Raw genomic sequence first — 21,169 nt, 5'->3', positions numbered from 1 at the left:
GACGTTTTGCCTCCACGTCCCCCCCGATTGCCTGTCAGCTTCTCCTCCTGTCTATACGGTAATTTCTCTACTGTGCGACAGACAGTCGCGTGGTTATGATGCAATCGTTAGCCTATTTTTACAAAAACGGCTTCTACGGGGCCATCACTTCTCAGAGATCTTTGATGCCAGAAATATTAGACTATTTAACAAACAAAGCCTGAACGCCCTCTGCAGAAAGGCGCTCCAGCTCAGTGGCCAGCTTCTCACATACACTCACCTAAAGGATTATTAGGAACACCTGTTCAATTTCTCATTAATGCAATTATCTAATCAACCAATCACATGGCAGTTGCTTCAATGCATTTGGGGGCGTGGTCCTGGCCAAGACAATCTCCTGAACTCCAAACTGAATGTCAGAATGGGAAAGAAAGGTGATTTAAGCAATTTTGAGCGTGGCATGGTTGTTGGTGCCAGACGGGCCGGTCTGAGTATTTCACAATCTGCTCAGTTACTGGGATTTTCACGCACAACCATTTCTAGGGTTTACAAAGAATGGTGTGAAAAGGGAAAAACATACAGTATGCGGCAGTCCTGTGGGCGAAAATGCCTTGTTGATGCTAGAGGTCAGAGGAGAATGGGCCGACTGATTCAAGCTGATAGAAGAGCAACTTTGACTGAAATAACCACTCGTTACAACCGAGGTATGCAGCAAAGCATTTGTGAAGCCACAACACGCACAACCTTGAGGCGAATGGGCTACAACAGCAGAAGACCCCACCGGGTACCACTCATCTCCACTACAAATAGGAAAAAGAGGCTACAATTTGCACAAGCTCACCAAAATTGGACAGTTGAAGACTGGAAAAATGTTGCCTGGTCTGATGAGTCTTGATTTCTGTTGAGACATTCAGATGGTAGAGTCAGAATTTGGCGTAAACAGAATGAGAACATGGATCCATCATGCCTTGTTACCACTGTGCAGGCTGGTGGTGGTGATGTAATGGTGTGGGGGATGTTTTCTTGGCACACTTTAGGCCCCTTAGTGCCATTTGGGCATCGTTTAAATGCCACGGCCTACCTGAGCATTGTTTCTGACCATGTCCATCCCTTTATGACCACCATGTACCCATCCTCTGATGGCTACTTCCAGCAGGATAATGCACCATGTCACAAAGCTCGAATCATTTCAAATTGGTTTCTTGAACATGACAATGAGTTCACTGTACTAAAATGGCCCCCACAGTCACCAGATCTCAACCCAATGCATCTTTGGGATGTGGTGGAACGGGAGCTTCGTGCCCTGGATGTGCATCCCACAAATCTCCATCAACTGCAAGATGCTATCCTATCAATATGGGCCAACATTTCTAAAGAATGCTTTCAGCACCTTGTTGAATCAATGCCACGTAGAATTAAGGCAGTTCTGAAGGCGAAAGGGGGTCAAACACAGTATTAGTATGGTGTTCCTAATAATCCTTTAGGTGAGTGTATATACCTACATCCCTTCCAAAAATGGTAATACATTCACTGTAAAACCCAACAAGTTAAGCTAACTCATTTCATTTGAGGAAACCGATTGCCTCAATTCAATTAAGTTTATAAAAACAATAGTTATGAGTACTCTGAACTTATTTTAATCGAGTCCACTAAAATAATAATTGTTCTTAATACACAATTAAACTTTACACTGCATTTAAATACTTTATATAGCTGAAACTTCACTTTGAGTAAAAACAGTGAAATGACTAACTTTAAATGAACTCAGAGCACTTGCAGTTGCTGTTAGCTCACAATGTCACACACAAAGTCAAATTCAATAAGTTAAGCTAACTTATTACATTTGAGGACACTGATTGCCTTAATTCACTGTAAAACCAAACAAGTTAAGCTAACTCATTTCATTTGAGGAAACCGATTGCCTCAATTCAATTAAGTTTATAAAAACAATAGTTATGAGTACTCTGAACTTATTTCAGTTGAGTTTACTAAAAGTAGATATACATTCCAGTCAAGAAATTAAGTGATTAATTAAGTCAGGGGTGCCCAATCCTGCTCCTGCCGATCGACTGTCCTGCACAGTTCATCTCCAACCCTAATCAAACACACTTGAAGCAACCAATTAACATCTTTACGATCACTTGAAAATTAAAGGCAGGTGTGTTTGATTAGGGTTGGAGATGAACTGTGCAGGACAGTCGATCGGCAGGAGCAGGATTGGGCACCCCTGAATGAAGTGATTAACACCTGCTGTTAACAAGCAGAATCAATGAAGGAAAGAGAAACAAAAGAACTACAACTGACTTCCAACCACAGCCTTAGACGAAAATCAACTCAAGATAAAATATGCGGTCTGGGGTGACGGGATGGGGGGCTTCTATGATATTAGACTGCGGTAGCCTATAATAAAAGATAATGAATTTCAAACCTGAACCAAACATATTTTTATTCAAATATCAACAGTCTGTCATTAGTCTTTAGTCTGCCACAAAACAAAAAAAACATTAAAATCATGAACTCAAATGTCATTGTGAAAAAAAACAAAAAAACAATGACTGTTGTAAGTAACAGTGCGTAAATCAGACCTTTCTGTATAGCCTAACGCTAATAAGCTTAAAAGAAAATAACGAAATAATTGTGTAGTGAAGTATTTTTTTGTACACAGTGCTGCGAACAATCAATCACTCCTTTACGCGTGCATCACTGTCCTCCTCGCGGCTGCGTTTTTGCTTTTTAGCAGCGTGTTGGGGTTCCGGTACACCAGCCATGCCAACGGAATGAATGGAAATTAGCTTATCAATGCATATCTAAATTCACGCCTATGGTATTTTTTTAGAACTTCAAAAAAAGAAACAAAAAAGATTCTGCAGCCAATGAGCAGCCGGCGGGGGCTGGTTGCAGGACGACTCAACCTCTGCAGACAGTTTTTAATGTTTATCAGACAATAACTGCTCAAGATTTTGCTTTAGTGTCATTTTCGGAACAATTAGGGCCAGATTCGGGATTCGGGACAACAGTTTAGATTTCGGGACTGTCCCGAATTTTTCGGTAATGGAGGAGTGTGTGCAGGTGGTGAACAGGAGTGATACTTGGAAGTGTAGTGCTGAGGGTGACTGAGCCTGTGACTTTGACATTCATTTTGTTAAGATATTTTCTAACAAAAATGCATTTGAATAATACAGGGAAGTGTGAATATGACCTGAACAAAAGCAAAAATCTTTCACATGTTTTAATACAAAAACTCAAGACAGAGATTTACTTTGAATGAGACATTAGTTGCACATTTAATATTTTTTTATAGCTTAGTTTTTACATTTATATCACTATACCAACACTGTAAAAAAATTCTAACCTCCCCAACTCAAAATTTTCTAGTGACTGGTCACATCTAAATTTTTCAATTGGCGCAAGTGAAATTCTGTAAATTATCAAATTAAATTTACAGAATTTCACTTGGGCCAGTTGGAAAATTTAGATGTGATCAGTCACTAGAAAATTTTGAGTTGAGAAGGTTAGACATTTTTTACAGTGAAGAAATCCTCTGGCCCTCCCTCTCGAAAATACATTTATGACATATTTTGTACTAGACAATTAAAGTAGTGTACTGTAAAATGGGTCCTTAAGAAACAGCTTTCTGACCTTCACAAACAAAAATATAATTTTGCAAGATTAACAAATTTATAACTTTACAACTCTGAATGTAAATTCATTTATTTCCCTTCACCATGCACACATGAAACAGTTTTTAGGTTGTTGTTGTTTTTTTGTTTGGTTTTTAAATAAATAAATAAAAATATTTCAGCTTAATTATTCTGAAGAATCTGTAAAAATATGCTTTTCACCCTCCACCAAAAAATCCTGTGTTTACAAAAGACTAAATAACGTTTATGAGCTTTACATCAATAACATTAACAGCTATAAAATAAGACACTCGTATAACATGTTTTCCTATCATTCAAGTTGAATTATGAATTTAAAATTCCCAAAACATTCAATCTGTTATATAAAATACACGTATAATAATGGCACTTTTTATTTCCTGATCGTGATTGCTGTAGTCCTCAGTGTTGTTTGACACAGCAAAGACATCTGAAGAACTTCCTGAACTGCTGTCTGACCTGGACAAGAATGAGACGAGAGGAGCTGAGTGACTTCATGACATCATTTAACCTCTGAAACTCATCAACCACAGTGGAATTTCTTTATAATAAACACGTAAGAAAACATGTTTAAAGAGACTAGATTTGCAATTTCAGAAGTAAATGTAGATACTTTTATATACTGTCTCTGAAGAGAGTGAAACAGTTTTCCTATGGAGTGTGATGATAAAATGGCTGAACTAATTATGGAGGACACAAATAATTTTAAACACTGAAGTTTGAAATTGTTTAAAAACTTGGAGTTTGAGAGGAGTAATGCTATGCACACAGTAAATTCCCCGGTGTTAAATTAACACCGCTCGGTGTTCATATGGGAACCACCAGCAGGGTGTTAAAAGTAACACTGAAGCAGTGTTAGAGTTAATCAGATAATTAAATAATTAATTGAGTGATAATTGTTCGATTATTGAAGACACCTGATGATAACAAGCAGAATCACTGAAGAAAAGAGAAACAAAAGAACTACAACTGACTTCTGGACACAGCTGTAGATTAAATCAACTGAAAAGACATGAAATCACTCTTATTACAAACTAGTTTGACCTTATTTCTGTCATTCATCTACAGAAGTTCTTTTTGGGAATGAACACATTTTTAGATGAAAATGTTTGGTCACCATTATGGTGATCAGTGTTCCATCTAGTTGGGTGGTTTGACAATTTATAAAAAATGTTATGTTAATTGTTGTCTTTGTAACAGTGTTTACTGAATATACTAAACTAATATATGATATATATTTCATCATCATCATAAAGAAAAAGTTTGACAAATGTCATAACTGACCAAAAGAAGTAACTTGTTATCAACAGATTTTTTACCATCAATATTTTTTTTTTAAATCAAACATTCTGAATTTTAAGTTTTAAATACATTGCGAGAAAATAAACCGAACACACACACACACACTGACATCAAGAATCAGCTTATGAATCACAACAATGGTTACATGCTTCATGCTGCAATGCATGCTGGGAGCCATTAGTTTTATAATATGGTGGGCATTGCATTGCTGCAGGAAGCATGTCACCATTATTGAGATTCATATGCTAATTCTTGATGTCTGTGTGTCTTCAATAATTTGCTCCACAATGTTCACAAAAAAAACAAAAAAACAAAAACATTCAGAATGTCTGTTCAGTGGCAATAAATTATCATTGGTGAAAAAGTAATCTTTTAATACCAAATACCATTTTTGCCAATTTATGAGATTAGTGAATTGTTCTACTTCATGATGGTTAAAACTACATCACTTGATCATCTTTGTTTCTGGCATACTTTGTAACAAAATTATGTGTTTTGGTAAACACTGTCACAAAGACCACAAACTTGCATAGCAAAGCCAAGAGTCAAACTGCCCAACTAAAGCAAACACTGATCACCATAATGGTGAATTGACTAAAACATATTATTTCCAATAAAACATCAACATCTACACCTCTATTAATTGTCAATAACTAGTTGGTAATAAGTGAAGCTGGTAATTCTGTTTGTGGAGTTGTTTAATCCTCCTCTGCTGAGATCTTCAGAGATTTAATGTCGTCTTTTATCTTCAGTTAATTTCATCTCCGGAAGTCAGTTGTAGTTCTTGTGTTTCTCTTTTCTTCAGTGATTCTGATTGTTATCATCAGGTGTCTTCAATGCTCAATCATCGCTCAATTAAACACTTAATTTTCTAATTAACTCTAACACTGCTTCAGTGTTACTTTTAACACCCTGCTGGTGGTTTCCATGTGAACACCGAGCGGTGTTAAATTTAACACCGGGGAATTTACTGTGCATGAGGACAGACAGACATATCAAAGACATTCTGTATTTATATTCTGACAGTTGGAGTTAGAATAATTTTGGCTCATTTAAACATTCCGTCACAGGAAGGAAATGGAAGAATAGTAACAGATTAAACAACTGACTCTGACATTTCTCTATAAAAGTCATGGATTGCCAAAATAAGAACAGGATCTCCATGAACAACTGTAATAGTCTTTCATATTCAGTTTTGAATGGAATATGGTGGTAAATTGAGTGATGTCTGACCTCATTATTGAGGACACAATAGACCAGGAAGATGAAGGTTCCCTGCTGGGAGTTCAAGATCAGGAAGAGGATCTCCAGCTCCTTCCTGCCATTAATGAAGAAACCCAGAATCCAGGGGCAACCAAGAACCACAAACTGAGCCAGTGTTTTAAATGTCATAACACTGCAGAGAAAGAAAGAAAATGAATAGATATTTATTTATTAATATATATATATATATATATATATATATATATATATATATATACACAGCAAAAACTCCAGTGTTAAATTAACACTCCTGGGAGTGTATATGAGTCCACACTCAAGAGTGTAAAGTGTTAAAATATGAGTGTTAAATTAACACTCAAGAGTGTTAAAGTTAATGAGCTAATTAAGTGATTAATTTAGTAATGATTGATCATTATTGAAGACACCTGATGTTAACAAGCAGAATCACTGAAGGAGAAAATCACAAATTGTAAGCCACCGTTATGGTGATGGGTGTTTGCTTTAGTCGGGCTCTTGACACTTATACATTTACTTTAGATTTTGTTTGGCTGTTGTATCTTATAACTGCCCGATGAACAAAGACAAAAAGTGATCTGATGGTGTTGGTTATATTATGACAATCATCATTTGAACTTGATCACTGAACTCATTAAGATCCTTATTTCTGACTTAGATTTATGTTGTTGATTACAGCATAACTGTGAATCTGCATAAATATCCAGAATTTTAGATATTTCTTGTTGTTTTGAAAAAAAAAAAAAATCTTTCTTTTAGGCACACACAGACGTCAAGATTCAGTCTATGCATCTCAACAATGGTGACGAGCAGAATATTCAATTAGGAAAAGTAAATTACACAGACAATTCAGATCATAATTTATTCATACCGCAATGCATGATGATTAATGAGTTGTGATTGGTGGCAGCGACTGCAACATGCTTTATTATTGTCACCATTGTTGAGATTCACAGGCTGATTATTGATGTCTGTGTTTCTAAATAAATTCATTTGAAAGTCTTTTGATCAGAACAATGGTTATGAAATATTTTTGGATTATATGAAAAATACTGAAAATTATGTGCTGTAGAATCACAGAGCTGCTGTAACTAACAAGTTAAGCCATCTCAATAAGTTTTGTTTTACAGATCACAACATGATTTTGTCAAAACATAACCAACACCATCAGATCACATTGTCTCTTTGTTCATCTGACTGTTATAAATCAATAACAGCAGACAAGCAAAATTTAAAGTAAACATATAAGTGTCAAGAGCCCAACTAAAGCAAACACCCATCACCTTAATGGTAACTTACAATTAGTGATTTCCTCCTTCAGTGATTCTGCTTGTTAACATCAGGTGTCTTCAATAATGCTCAATCATCACTAAATTAATCACTTAATTATCTCATTAACTTTAACACTCTTGAGTGTTAATTTAACACTCATATTTTAACACTTTACACTTTTGAGTGTGGACTCATATACACTCCCAGGAGTGTTAATTTAACACTGGAGTTTTTGCTGTGTATATATATATGCGCCTTATGGAGTGTTCAAATCTGAATGTTTGTTACTTGGTTTGTTTCATCTGTGAAACTTCAGCGTTCAGATTTTTGAGAGTTGAGTTCAGATTGATGATGATGTTGATGAAGAGAATCATGTTTAACTGAAAAGTAGAAAAATAATAATTAATCACTTTGTTTTCCCTTTAATATAAATTAAATTCATGAGAAATATGAAATGTGCTTACTGCTAATATGACACAAACAGGACCCAGAAAACTCCAGATAAAACCTTTATCAATTTTAATCCAGCAGCTGTTTAGAGGAAACATAATATAATAACTGCATGAATTTGGCAAAAATACTGTCTGGTGTAAAACTGTTTTAGTCTTTTTAATCTTGTATGTGCTTTTACAGTGTGTGTAAAAATTATTTTTTTATCAGATAAGAAATGTCACAAAAGACACAAGCTGCTTTATTTCCCTCTAATCAAATGAACTTAAACCTAAAACAACAACAACAATAACTCACTGTTCGCTGCCGTATCCTTCAGGAAGCAGCCCGACAGACACGGCCACCACAACCAGAGCAATCGTATATCCAATCACACACAGGTATCCACTGCTAAGCACCTCCCTCTTTTTGGAGCTGATCTGTGATAGGTTCTTCACACAGATGAAGAGCAGCACAGCTTCAATGAACATCCACACAAAGCCGGAGAGAAAGAGGAAGTGCAGCACACCTGATATCACGGCACACAACACCTGGAGATCATGAGAGACGGTTATGATGATTCTCAGTGAGACTGTGCTGAGCTGTAGGGCTCCTTCATCATTCTCACCTGATGAGGGCGTATGAGGCTCAGGAACTGTTGTGTGAGCAGGAACAGAAGGTGAGCCAACAGAAGACTGATGCAGAGGTTGATTCGAGCCACATTATTCACTCCAGGACTCCACTTACAAAGGGCAAAGGTCAACAGGGCCAAACTGAAGAACACCAGCCCCACGATCACACACACCAAATTCAACAGGTCCAGCAGTGAGTCGCTCTGAGAAAACATGTCAGAGCACATGAGTGCCAAATCTGTGCTGTTCTTCAATGCTCACTATAAATGTTCTCGTACCTCTGATGGGCGGCTGGTTTGCATGATGAGAGCGAATGTGGACAGATGAACACAGGAACACACAGTGTAGCTGCTGTTGGTCTCTAAAACAGAACAACCATCTACAATCCACTCGCTGATATTCCAGTACACACAGGACAGAGAACCGTCGGGGTCAAACTCCTGCAAAAAGAAGAAAGAACATGCAGAAAATATAACAACACTGTATATTAGATGTTTTCAGATGTTCATCAGTTCTCAGGTTGGACAAAAACACATTTCAGTCTCTCACTCTGATGTGTTTGAGGGTGAAGTTGACTGGTTTGGTGAGTTTAGTGTTGGTGGTTTTGGGAAGAGTAGCTGAGATCACAGTGGACATCATGGTTTTAATCGTGTCATTTGATGTGTTGAAGAAGTCTGGCTTCAGTAGATTCTCCATTGTGTTATAACTCATGAAAGCCACAGCAGCTGATCCTGTGTGACAGAAACAGAAGTTTACATGCAATACTACAACAATAAAAACAACAATATATATATATATATATATATATTTTTTTTTTTTTTTTTTTTTTTTGTATAATTTTTTTTTTTAAATGTATATATATATATATTTTTTTTAAATAAGCAAATGTGGCTTAGTGGTAATAGTATTATATTTCTAAGATTTTTTTATCCTACAGAAACATTTCACATACCTTCACTGTTGTTCTTGGCGATCCCAATGAGATCAATGTCCACAGAAGAATTCGTTGTGTCAAGTCGAGGGATTTTATCTAAGGTGACCTGTTGTCCAACCATGAAGACTTGAACCTCTGATGAAAAAAAAAAAAAAGTAATACATTTTTTTTTTTTTAAACAGTTACGTGCTATATTAAGTTATTTACAATACTTTTTTATGAAAGTCCAATTCCATTGAATTTGCACAAAAGACAAACCAATAAAATGGCTATTCATTATTGTTGGGTTTTCATCTCTGATTTAGTGAATACATGTAAATAAAAGCACTATTGTCTGTAGGTCATCTGGGCCCGGTTTTTCAAAAGGTTTAATCCGGATAAAATTGATCCGGATTTAGTAATCCTTTTTTTTGCGATCCGTGATCACGTAATCCACCTTACTTTTGAGCCAGTTTTTCAAAGCAACATCGGATTGGATCAATCTGATCCGTATAGGAACTTTTCAGGATCACCAAATCCTGTTTACTAGAGCCTTAAATGGAACCAACAGTGTAGCCTACTGGCTTAGCAAAGAACAGCAGTTGGCAAAATACCGGTGGCCACAAATAACCGTTGTTTATTTTAATTTTAAGAAACAGAAACACTGTAATAAACAGAAACATTTTACTTTCCTTATTTTGTTATAATGTTAAATTGTAGATTTTGTTGTTTTACCATATCTCATTAGATGTGACATGCTTCATATATGCTTCAAATATGAAGAAATGTATATATCATCAGTAAACATTGATTTTGTGATCATTCACTTAAAAAAAAAAAACCTCTCTGGTTTTATTTGGTTCGAAAAATCACAACTGAATCCACCCTTCTGATGGGATCAGGATAATCCTGTTTTTTTGGATCAAATAGATCCTAATCCGAGTTCAAAATTCTGAAAAACCCAAAGGGCAGGTTTGATCCAGATCAAATTTAAGATCGGATTACATGATCTGATCTTAGTTCAGAATCCATCTTTTGCTTTTGAAAAACCCATTTCCAAGATTTGATCCAATCCGTGATCCGAAATCCCACTGGATTACTTTTGAAAAACTGGGCCCAGAAGGTCAAATGATAGATCTTCCCAAATGGTTTTGATTCCAAATCCAAATGTCCAAAATGTCCTTAAACTCAAACATTTTTCATGTTTTTTCAGGAAGAGTGTTTTTCATGACACAACCTCCCCATCTGTCATCTGTCTAATTTGACGAGCTTCTACCACATGTTGAATGACTTTACACAAAACTACTGACCATTGACATCAACAACAAAACAGACATTGTTCCATGCTCTTTTAAAAAAAAGTGTAACTCTTCACAATTATATAGTTACTGTAGCTGCATTAATCATTGTTGCTGGCACTGCTGATCTCTACACTGTAAAAAAAATGCTGTAAAAAACGGCCACATTTTGACAGTAACAAGCTGTTTTCCATTAAAACTGTGTAACGAATGGGCTAGAATCATGATTCTGTCTCTCCCTGCACACAATGCACATTTCCTTCTTGCTTTTACACTCTGAACTGAGATATGTAAATCAAGACTCTCGACAATCTAAATTACCGTCATGGCTCCGTCATGGCTGGGTTTAGATTGCTTTCTTACACTTTATGGCACCTCGGAGTATTACCAGAACAACACGACACAGCATCTTCTCCTAGCTTTGCAAGCTTCAAAAGAATTCCAATGCACCCCTCTCTCTCTCTCAGCCAGAGAGATAACGAAACTTTCTACGTGACATTCCAGACACACACGCAGAGACACACAGAGCATTCCACACACACACACACACACACACACACACACACACATGGACTTTCCATGGACTTACTCATATACAGACATTTCCAAATGTTTGATATATTCCTGTGTTGCATTTTATATGACCATGTCATATTGGAGTATCTACAATTTTATCGTGTGTTAATCGAACTTTAAATGCCTATAATCGTGCATTTGATTGTAACTTTGTATCCTTAACTGTTTTATATTTCATTCTTGGTATCTTTTTAACCGTCTCGCTCTGACTGAACCAACCGTATACAGGAGATTACAGTAAAATGTATTATTCTATGTGTACCATCTTGCTGGAGTATAACTGCTGAATTTCGACATCATCATAAACTACGTAGATGACCCGATCCGACAGGACAAAGGAAATTTTCCCGCTCTGAAATCTCTGAAGGTGGTTGGTCCACGTACGCGAAGTAGGCGTAACCTAAGCCCCTCCATAAGAGACTGACACAGAAAGTTTCTCCAGAGCACTTCATCTATGAGAGGTTTCCTGTACATAACTCCTTAAGGAGTTTATCCGTATTTCCTTTTCTTTTCTTTATTCTTTGTTTTTCTTTTCGTCTTCGGACCTTTTCCTATACGTTCAGTGAAGTGAACGTAGCCGGTAACTTAACTCTGAGTAGACCTTTTTAAGCTTCCCGCGAACTCCATTTTGCTCCAGAAGTACGAGAAGAACGCCCAGCTCTTAAAGGAACACACTCACGACTCTGCTTTCCTCAGCAACACAAAGAGAACAATTTTGCAAGTATTAGTTTTATTGAACTTTTAATGTGATTTGTTTCCTTGCTGTCTCTCAAAGAGGTTCATCCTGTTTGTGATTTTGCCATAGCCTACTGTGATCATCTCGGTGATCCCTCTCATTTCTCTCCTTTTCTCTTTCTCTCTCTCACTCTCATTTTGTTATTCATTGTCGTGTATGGTCTTACTGGCTGTACTCTGTACATACATATATTCCATGTGTAAATGTAGAATTCTGTAATTCGTAGTTTCATTTTATTAAAACCATTATATTCTTGATTGCTTCTGTCTAAATGCTCATATTACAAAGTTAATGAGAAGTACGATTCAGCTACAAAACTTTTATTATTCACTACGTTGAGTAGTTTAATTTTATAAACACAGGAAAGATTAATGTTCATGGCCGGAAAATTAATCTTTCTTGGAGTTTGTAAGAAGGATAATTTTTCTTGAGAGTTGATAAAGAAATCGTACGGTCAGTTTGCTGGACAAACAGATTGTTCGATAACTAAATTAATTCCATTAAAAGTTATCTCATATAATCGATCTGTAATAAGACTATTGATATATTAATGACGAACCATAACTCATTGTGGTGATCATTCATATATACAATCGATCTATTTTCAGCTTCGATAATTTAATGTAACTGTAATATGCGATATATATTAATCATATTCCTGATTAATTATTAAAATTCCCTTTATATATTATATGAGCTAATGCGGTTACAACTGTAGAAAACACAGAGTGTTAAAATGAACACTGAAGCAGTGTTGAAGTTAATGAGATAATTAAGTGATTAACCCTTAAAGACCGATACGGCCGCCCGCGGCATAAAATAACTATCGTTCTAAAATGTTTAATAACTTTTGAGTCGCTAATCCAATCTGTATGCTTTAAAATGCACCGTAAAGATGAGATTCACAGCTTTCCCGTGTTATCACGGGTGTCTCTATTGGTCATTCATAGGCTGCGTAGTGCCGGTGATTGCGTCATCAAAATCTGCAGCAGTGATTTGTCAAGGAAACACATGTGGTTTCTTTCTCTGAGCCAAACAGGAACGATTGTTGATGCTTAGTCCCACCCCCATGCCCAGATTCGTCCAAACGGTCATCAACTCAACCAACAAACATAGTGATTGGTGATTTTAACAACCAATCACGTTTCTTTATACATTTTTAACAAACGCAATGCATTGAAAACTACGCATGAAAACTAACGGATGCAAAGTTTTTGACCATAGCGCAAAACACGAAAGAGCGCAAAACATGAAAGAGCATAAAACACGAAAGAGCATGAGTATGTAAAAAAAAACAGCAGTACAAATCGGAGGATGTGTTAGAATTGATTTTTTTAAACGAGTCGTTAGACCTGGTGGAATCTTCCGATTCAGAAAATTGTTTGAATCATTTGCACTGTTTATTTATCTATTTGTATTTAGTTTGTGAAGATTATTTGCGCTATTTGTTCATTAGCACTCAGTATATTACCCTCAATGAACCATTTCTTCATTTGCACTGTTTATTTCTTTTTGTATTTAGTTTGTGAAGATTATTTGAACCATTTGTTCATTTACACTCTGTATATTGTATTGTTAGTATTTATATTGCACAGTTGTCACTACTTGTTATATTGTTTGCATTTGTTGTTCATGTTCAAATTATAATATAATTTTCTGAAGAAAAATGTTTGCTTCAGTGTTCTGTTGTAATATAACAACTTTTCTATTTACGTTACTTCCTGAACTTATTTGGACACATCTACATTGTCAGTAAATGTAATACACCTGTTTTTACTCAAAAATGCCTAGAATAATATTATAATAAATGGCTATAACTTGCTGAGGGATTGTTACATGTAGACAAAATTTAATCTGGAAGTCTAAAACAACCAAGTCTAACTTTCTAAAAGAAAAAAACAAAACCTCAGGAAGTTCTGTTTGAGTTCACACTGAAAACACCACATTTTTTGCTACCGGTTTTCTTAAAATCCTGTTAATTTCATAAATTCTCTGACAAAAGAAATGTAAAACTGGGACTTTAAATGAGCTAGCTGGAAACTTTAGGTTCTCCTGTTTAAAATGATATATGGCACTTGATGCTTGCTGCTAGAATGGGTTAGAAAAACAAAGAAAAGTACAGGTGAGTCAGGCGCCCCAAAAATGTTCTAGGTCTTTAAGGGTTAATTAAGTGATGATTGGTCATTAGTGGTGACACGGAATGTTAATAAGCAGAATCATTGAAGGAAAGAGAAAAAACAATAACAGAAAAAAGAGAAACACAAGAACTACAACTGACTTTGTGCCATTACACAGTATTGCACTTAATATTACCAATTTGACTTTATTTCTGTCTTACATCTACTTGAGATTCAACAGAAGTTTAGACGGTAATGTTTTATGGAATTTTTCGTTTCAAGTCACCATTATGGTGGTCAGTGTTTGCTTTAGTTGGGCTCTTGACCCTTTTAATTTTTTTATGATAGTTTTTCTCTGACTGTTCCAACGTTGTGTTTATAAAACACGTGTTATTGCAAGAGAAAACATGACCTGCTCACAATATGTTTTGTTGATGACATTATCAGCATGTCATTCAGAGTCTAAATCTTTTACTATACACTGTTAGACCTTACCAGGTTTTTTTACAGTAAAATACTGGCAACACTGTTGCCAGTAATATACTGTTAATTGTACAATTCTTTACTGTAATCTACAGTATGTTACTGTAAAAATTAAGTTAACTAATTTCACTTGCAGAAACCGACTGCCTTAAACTGACCAACTGTCATTTAAATGTATTAACTAAAATTTATAATGCATTAATAATGTGAGCAAAGTATTGCTGTAAACTTCTTTCATTTGAGACCACTAAAAAACGATTGAACATAAAAAAATTTCCACTGGACCAGCAACTACACAATCACCGCCTGTTAAATAAAGCAACATGCAGCATATCATCAATGTTTGTAAATCTTCTCCTGGACTGAAGCACAGGCTCTACTCTTCTGCACAATGGTGACCCAAAAAACAAAATTTTACAGTAAACTACTGGCGACAGTGTTGCCAGTATATACCTGCTTTATAACTTACAGTTTATTACTGTTAAAATACATTTTGTGGGTGTGTCTTTTTTTTTTATCTTACACTGTTAACCCTTTCAACCCCACAGGAAAATCCACACTACAAAGAGTAAAAAGTAACATTGACGCAGTGTTGCAGTGATATAATTATGTGAATATGTTGAATAATAAGTGAAATAAGTGATGATTGAGCATTAGTGATGAACACCTGCTGTTAACAAGCAGAATCACTGAAGGAAAGAGAAACACAAGAACAGAAAATAGAGAAACACGAGAACTACAACTGACTTCCAGTCATTACACATTATTTAACTTATTATTAAAAGTGTGACTTTATTTCTGTCATACACCTACAGAAGTTGTTATTGAGATGTTTAAAGGTGCATTGCGCAACTTTTCATGTTAAAAATACCCGTTTTCTAACCCATACATGCTTAAACAATTGCCTGATGGGCTGACTGAGCCCTTCTCTGATCACTGCGATTGCCTCTATAATCCTGTACAGTAAAATAAATAAGAGGGATTCGGGTCGGAATCTGAGACTGGGCGTGATGTCATGCGCGTTCACGGCACGCTCATATGTCTGGCAGGTTTGTGTATGCGCCGACGCCGCCATTCTCCGTAGAAAATGGATTCTAAGAGACCGGCTTGTAGTTCATTTCAAACACCAACGCAAACTCCACGTAAGATAAAAAAAAAAAGAGAACTTTTGTCTAGTGCTACCAAAAGGTCCAAATTGGAGTCAGACAGGCGTCGGGGTAAGACGAGAGTAAACATAGGGAAGGCTTTCAACAAATGGAGAGATCTCCGGTCTGCTCTAGGGCTCAAACGGGATCCTCAGTTGGCTTTTTTCTTGATAAAAAGGTAAGATATATCCCATTCTCTAATGTCTGATACGGCCAATAATGACAATAAATGACGATCCATAAAATGTGTAATGCTTTAGCGTAAGCTAGATAAATGTACAATCGGAATAGGTTTTACTAACTTACCATTGTCAGTGATCAGGTTCAGAATGATTGTGATATAAAATGCTGATATATAAGTTAGATACTTAGACACAAATTTTGAGCAAATTACTGCTTAATTACGATGTATTGCTATTGGAATATGCTACTTAGCTGATCAATAAGACAGGCTAAACCCCCGCAAATCTTCGGCGGATTAGCCTGTTTGGCTTTTATGGTAACGTCATAGTGCCACTTGATTGTTTATTACCTTGAGACATTTGGGTGTACTTTGTTGACCGACTGTGTATGGTATGGTATGGTATCATGATTACAATTTTGAGCTTTTACAAAGTTATAACTTATATTGTTCATGAACGTGTTTCCATAATAATAGTCATAAGTGGATACAGTAAACACATAACACAGTTCAACATGGAGATAGATGGGAATAAAAAACGAAGTTTTCTACTACCCCCATTTTTTCCCTCACACATAAGTGTGTTATTTACTCAATTGCCTTTCCTTTCACATATTTTAAATTACTTGCAGAATTAAAACTTTATTACCTCTGAAGACATTATGATTGTAAACAAAAGATTTGTGCGGCTGATGCTCCTTGGGTTATGACCAGCTCGAGCTCGTGCAAGCGTGCGTGTGGTCCATGAGCGTGCACACCTCTGGTTGCAGTTTCGCTTGCCGCCAGAGGGGGCGTAGTTCTGCGAAAACTCAGACTCTCGCGCAATGCACCTTTAACTGAAAATGTTTAGTTTGAAGTTACCATTAAAGGAGAACTCCGGTCAATTTTAACATTGAGCAAATTTTTTTGTAAATTTGGAGTGTTGTCAGTACAGAGAACAACGACAAAAATCGGTGTTGCCTACAGCGTGTTATCCTCTTTTTAAAATTTGCACCCTGTTGACTTAAATGGGGCAAGTTTTAAACCTGCTTTTAGCCTCTTAACATCCTTGATGTGTAATTACAAGTGCCCAGCCATGTGAGTGATTCCTTCAGAGTGAACACGGTGAATTTGACTACAGTAGATGTGAAAGATATTAATAAAAGTGATGTTAATTCAGCCAGCGCACAAACCTGTATTTACTTCCTGTTTTCGGTCGAAGTCCACAGTAGTCGATTGTCGAGTTCACGCGCGTGATCCACTGTTGCTTAGTTACCTATGATCACGTGCCTTTCATGATGATTATTAAACCATCATCAAGTAACCATCATTAGAGTTCTCAACGGGCCTGAAAATAACAACCCGACCCGACCCGGCCCGGCCCGTGGCTTTTAAAGCCCGGACCCGATGTAACCCGACACATCAACATGAATTATCTGCCCGAACCCGGCCCGCGGCCCGACGCCGCGTCGGAATTTTTTTTTTCTCATACACGTATTATCATGACCAGCAGACGGAAATTCAAATCAACCTTTAATGTTCACGACCTTTTAACAATACAAACAATTGAAACAATAAACTTTAAATATATAAATAGGCTGCAGTAGCGACGGTGAATTCACCTGAGGCAAGTTTACTTTTCACCAACTCCATCTTCTTCTCCAGGCTAAAGGCGTGCACGCAGCGGCGTCAGGTCTGCCCCCGCCCCTCTCCGTGATGCGCTTGCACGCAGCAGCCAGACTTTCTTTACGGTGAACAGCAGTGATGATTAATAAATGGTTTTTTTTTTTTCACTGACTGGAAAAGATTAAGCCCGAGGTCCGACCCGACCCGAGTCATTTGATTATATTTTCGACCCGAACCCAGCCCGAACCCGCGGGTCCCGTCGGGCCGACCCGACCCGTTGAGAACTCTAACCATCATCACCTGATCTCGTTTCACTTTAGCTTTCTTTGCTGCTGCAAATGTGTCTAACAAACACACTGTCATAGCAGCCAAAGAAGACAAAACATATAGTAAGAGTTAAGAGCCCAACTAATGGAAACACTAATCACTGTTATGGTGACTTCAAATGAAACACATTAGAGTTAAACCTCTGTTAATTCTCAATAAAACTTCTGTAGACGTCTGACAGAAATAAAGTCAGTCTGGTTAGTAATAAGTGAAGCTGGTAATGCTGTTTGTGGAGTTGTTTAATCCTCCTCTGCTGAGATCTTCACAGATTTAATGTCTTCTTTTCTCTTCAGTTGATTTCATCTGAGGCTGTGGCTGAAATTACTCCATATTTAATATACACAGATTTTTTGGCTACGATAAGGTCCAGTTCTGGTTTATTTCTTTGCTCTTGGCTGACATGTGGCATTACTATGCAGAGTTGTAAAGTCTAGGTTCAGAAAGTACACAGCAAAATCCCCTGTGTTAAATTAACACTCCTCAGTGTTTATATGTGTCCACACTACAGGGTGTTAAAAATTAACACTGAAGCAGTGTTGAAGTTAATGAGATAATTAAGTTAACACTGAAGCAGTGTTGAAGTTAATGCGATAATTAAGTGATTAATTAAGTGATGATTGGCCATTAGTGGTGACACCTGATGATAACAAGCAGACTCACTGAAGGAAAGAGAAACAAGAACAGAAAAAAGAGAAACACAAGAACTACTGACTTCGAGCCATTATTGCACTTATTATTTTACCAGTTTGACTTTATTTCTGTCATACATCTACACATGTTCTTATTTAGATTTAACAGAAGTTTAGATGGTAATGTTTTATGGAATGTTTCGTTTCATGTCACCATTATGGTGACCAGTGTTTGCTTTAGTTGGGCTCTTGACACTTTATTATTTAACATTAAGATTTCTCTGGCTGCTCTAACTCTGTGTTTATAGAGCATATGTGTTGTGGCAAGAGAAACTATGATTTGGGCTGTGTTTCCTGAAAACATTGCAAGCCTAATTTGATTGTATAGACCATTTGTTGCAGTTGGTCTGCGATCAAGTTAAGTTTAAGATGCTTTTGGAAATTCAGCCCTGGTTATGTTTCAATGATGAAATTACTAGTGACCTGATTCAATGTTGTCACCCAGCATTATAAACTGATTATCTAATTGTTTTATTAATTTTTCACTACTGTAGTTACTTACAGCAATGTTTTAAAGATCTGAAGGATTTAAAATCACACACAGACATCAAGAATCTACATATGAATCTCAACAATGGTTACAATCAAACAAATGCTTAATGTTGCAGTGCATGATGGGAGCCACCAATCAGAACGCATCAATGGCTGACATCATGCATTGCAGCATGAATAAATTATGCAGCTGAATTGTCCTGTAATTTTCATTGTTTTTTTTCTGTTTGCTTTTATTTTGCTATTGTTTTGTTCTGACTTTAGTAGCTTGTTTTGTGATGTTCAGAGTTGATCTGTTTGTCACTAGTTTGTTTATTGTCACCATTGTTGAGATTCATATGCTGATTCTTGATGTCTGTGTGTTTAAACACAATAACTTCTTTGCTCAAAGTATTTTAAATTTTTTTGATATTGCTGTTGGATCTCAAACTATAGAATCTCAGAGCTACAATCACCAATACTAAAATGAGACATCAAGCATATAGTCAAAAATTTAGAGTCTGAATGACATCAGTGAATCAGGTCAGTACATGATGATAATGTCATTATCATCAAAACATATTGTGAGCAGGTCATGTTTTCTCTTGCAGTAACAAATGTGCTTTATAAACACAGAGTTGTAGCAACCAAAGAAAAACATATATTAAAAAATGAAAAGAGTCAAGAGCCCAACTAAAGAAAACACTGACCACCAAAATGGTAACTTGAAAAGAAAAATTCCATAAAACATTACCGTCTAAACTTCTGTTGACTCTCAAGAACTTTTGTCGATGTATGACAGAAATAAAGTCAAACTGGTAATAAGTGCAACAATGTGTAATGACTCGAAGTCAGTAGTTCTTGTGTTTCTCTTTTTTCTGTTATTGTTTTTTCTCTTTCCGTCAGTGAGTCTGCTTGTTATCATCAGGTATCACCACTAATGGCCAATCATCACTTAATTAATCACTTAATTATCTCATTAACTTCAACACTGCTTCAGTGTTAACTTAATTATCTCATTAACTTCAACACTGCTTCAGTGTTAACTTAATTATCTCATTAACTTCAACACTGCTTCGGTGTTAATTTTTAACACCCTGTAGTGTAGACACATATAAACACTGAGGAGTGTTAATTTAACACTGGGGATTTTGCTGTGTAAAAGTCCTCCTCAGTATTTTGTTCCAATCACCTGGATTTGCTAATTCAGACAGGAGATAGAACTAATTAGTTAAATCAGATGACTGAGTTTATGGGTGGAATAAACATATGGCAGGACTTTTACTCTTTGACCCCTGGATTACCCACCTCTGCCCATCCCTGATATATAATCTCAGTTTCATCATCAATAATAACAGTTTCTCCACTCACCTACAACAGCAAGAGTAAAATTGACACTGTCACTCGTGTCTGTCGGCTTCACCAATGTAGCGATGAGTTTCTCGCTGGTTTTTAAGATACGGTTTCCATAGGAGGCTAGTTCAGCTGGGCTGACTGGTGATGATGAAGATGACTCTAAAATCTTCCCTGAAGCGTTGAAGGCCACAGTCAAAATGTTGGTCACAGTCTAATTTATTGATCAGATAAACAGTGTCACAGTAAATGTCAACAGAGCAAATAAAACAGCACTGTTTTGTCAATCATATATTATCTACAGTATATAACTGACAAATGTTTGATTATTTGATTATTTTTCTCGTGAAGACTTACAGTCACAGAGAGCACTTGAGATGTGATGTTCTCGATCTTCTCAAGAAGATTTTGGAAACAGTTCTGACTCTGAAATCACAATTGTGAAAATAGTAGGCTATTTGTTGATTTTGGTCATGTTTTTTTTTTTTTTCAATATTAACAGAGAACCAAAAAATGTGTTACTGCACTGAAGGTTCAGTGATGTTAGTACAACACAATTCTAGCAACATAACCCAGTGGGCATTTGATGTCAATTTAACATCAATATGACACCAAATTGATGTCAAAATTAGGTCACGAAATAGGTCAAAAATGAAAGTCATATTGACGTCAAAGTGTTGATGTCAATTTGACGTCAAGAGTTTGACCTCTATCAAGAGTTTGATAATAAGTCATTTTGCCAAACAAAAAGGTGAAACGCATG

At 36.4% G+C, this 21,169-nt stretch overlaps 1 protein-coding gene across 1 annotated transcript in view; it reads right to left on the bottom strand.

The window, feature by feature from the left end:
• Nucleotides 1-3,858: 3,858 nt before the first annotated feature.
• Nucleotides 3,859-21,169, bottom strand: part of LOC311279426 (adhesion G protein-coupled receptor E1-like) — a gene marked incomplete at its 5' end in the record, with an annotated part of 35,294 nt that continues 17,983 nt past the window's right edge. The window contains 10 exons of the mRNA XM_084390923.1: nt 3,859-4,097; nt 6,174-6,336; nt 7,740-7,831; nt 7,916-7,982; nt 8,199-8,431; nt 8,509-8,715; nt 8,791-8,952; nt 9,062-9,243; nt 9,465-9,581; nt 20,425-20,620. Of these exons, the coding sequence (XP_084247049.1) occupies nt 4,041-4,097; nt 6,174-6,336; nt 7,740-7,831; nt 7,916-7,982; nt 8,199-8,431; nt 8,509-8,715; nt 8,791-8,952; nt 9,062-9,243; nt 9,465-9,581; nt 20,425-20,620 (1,476 nt within the window). The 3' untranslated portion in view covers nt 3,859-4,040. The remainder of the gene's footprint in view (nt 4,098-6,173; nt 6,337-7,739; nt 7,832-7,915; nt 7,983-8,198; nt 8,432-8,508; nt 8,716-8,790; nt 8,953-9,061; nt 9,244-9,464; nt 9,582-20,424; nt 20,621-21,169) is intronic.

The sequence above is a fragment of the Rutilus rutilus genome (genome assembly GCF_951802725.1).
Source record: "Rutilus rutilus genome assembly, chromosome: 2".
Taxonomy (NCBI): Eukaryota; Metazoa; Chordata; class Actinopteri; order Cypriniformes; family Leuciscidae; genus Rutilus; species Rutilus rutilus.
This window is presented reverse-complemented; position numbering and strand designations above follow the sequence as displayed.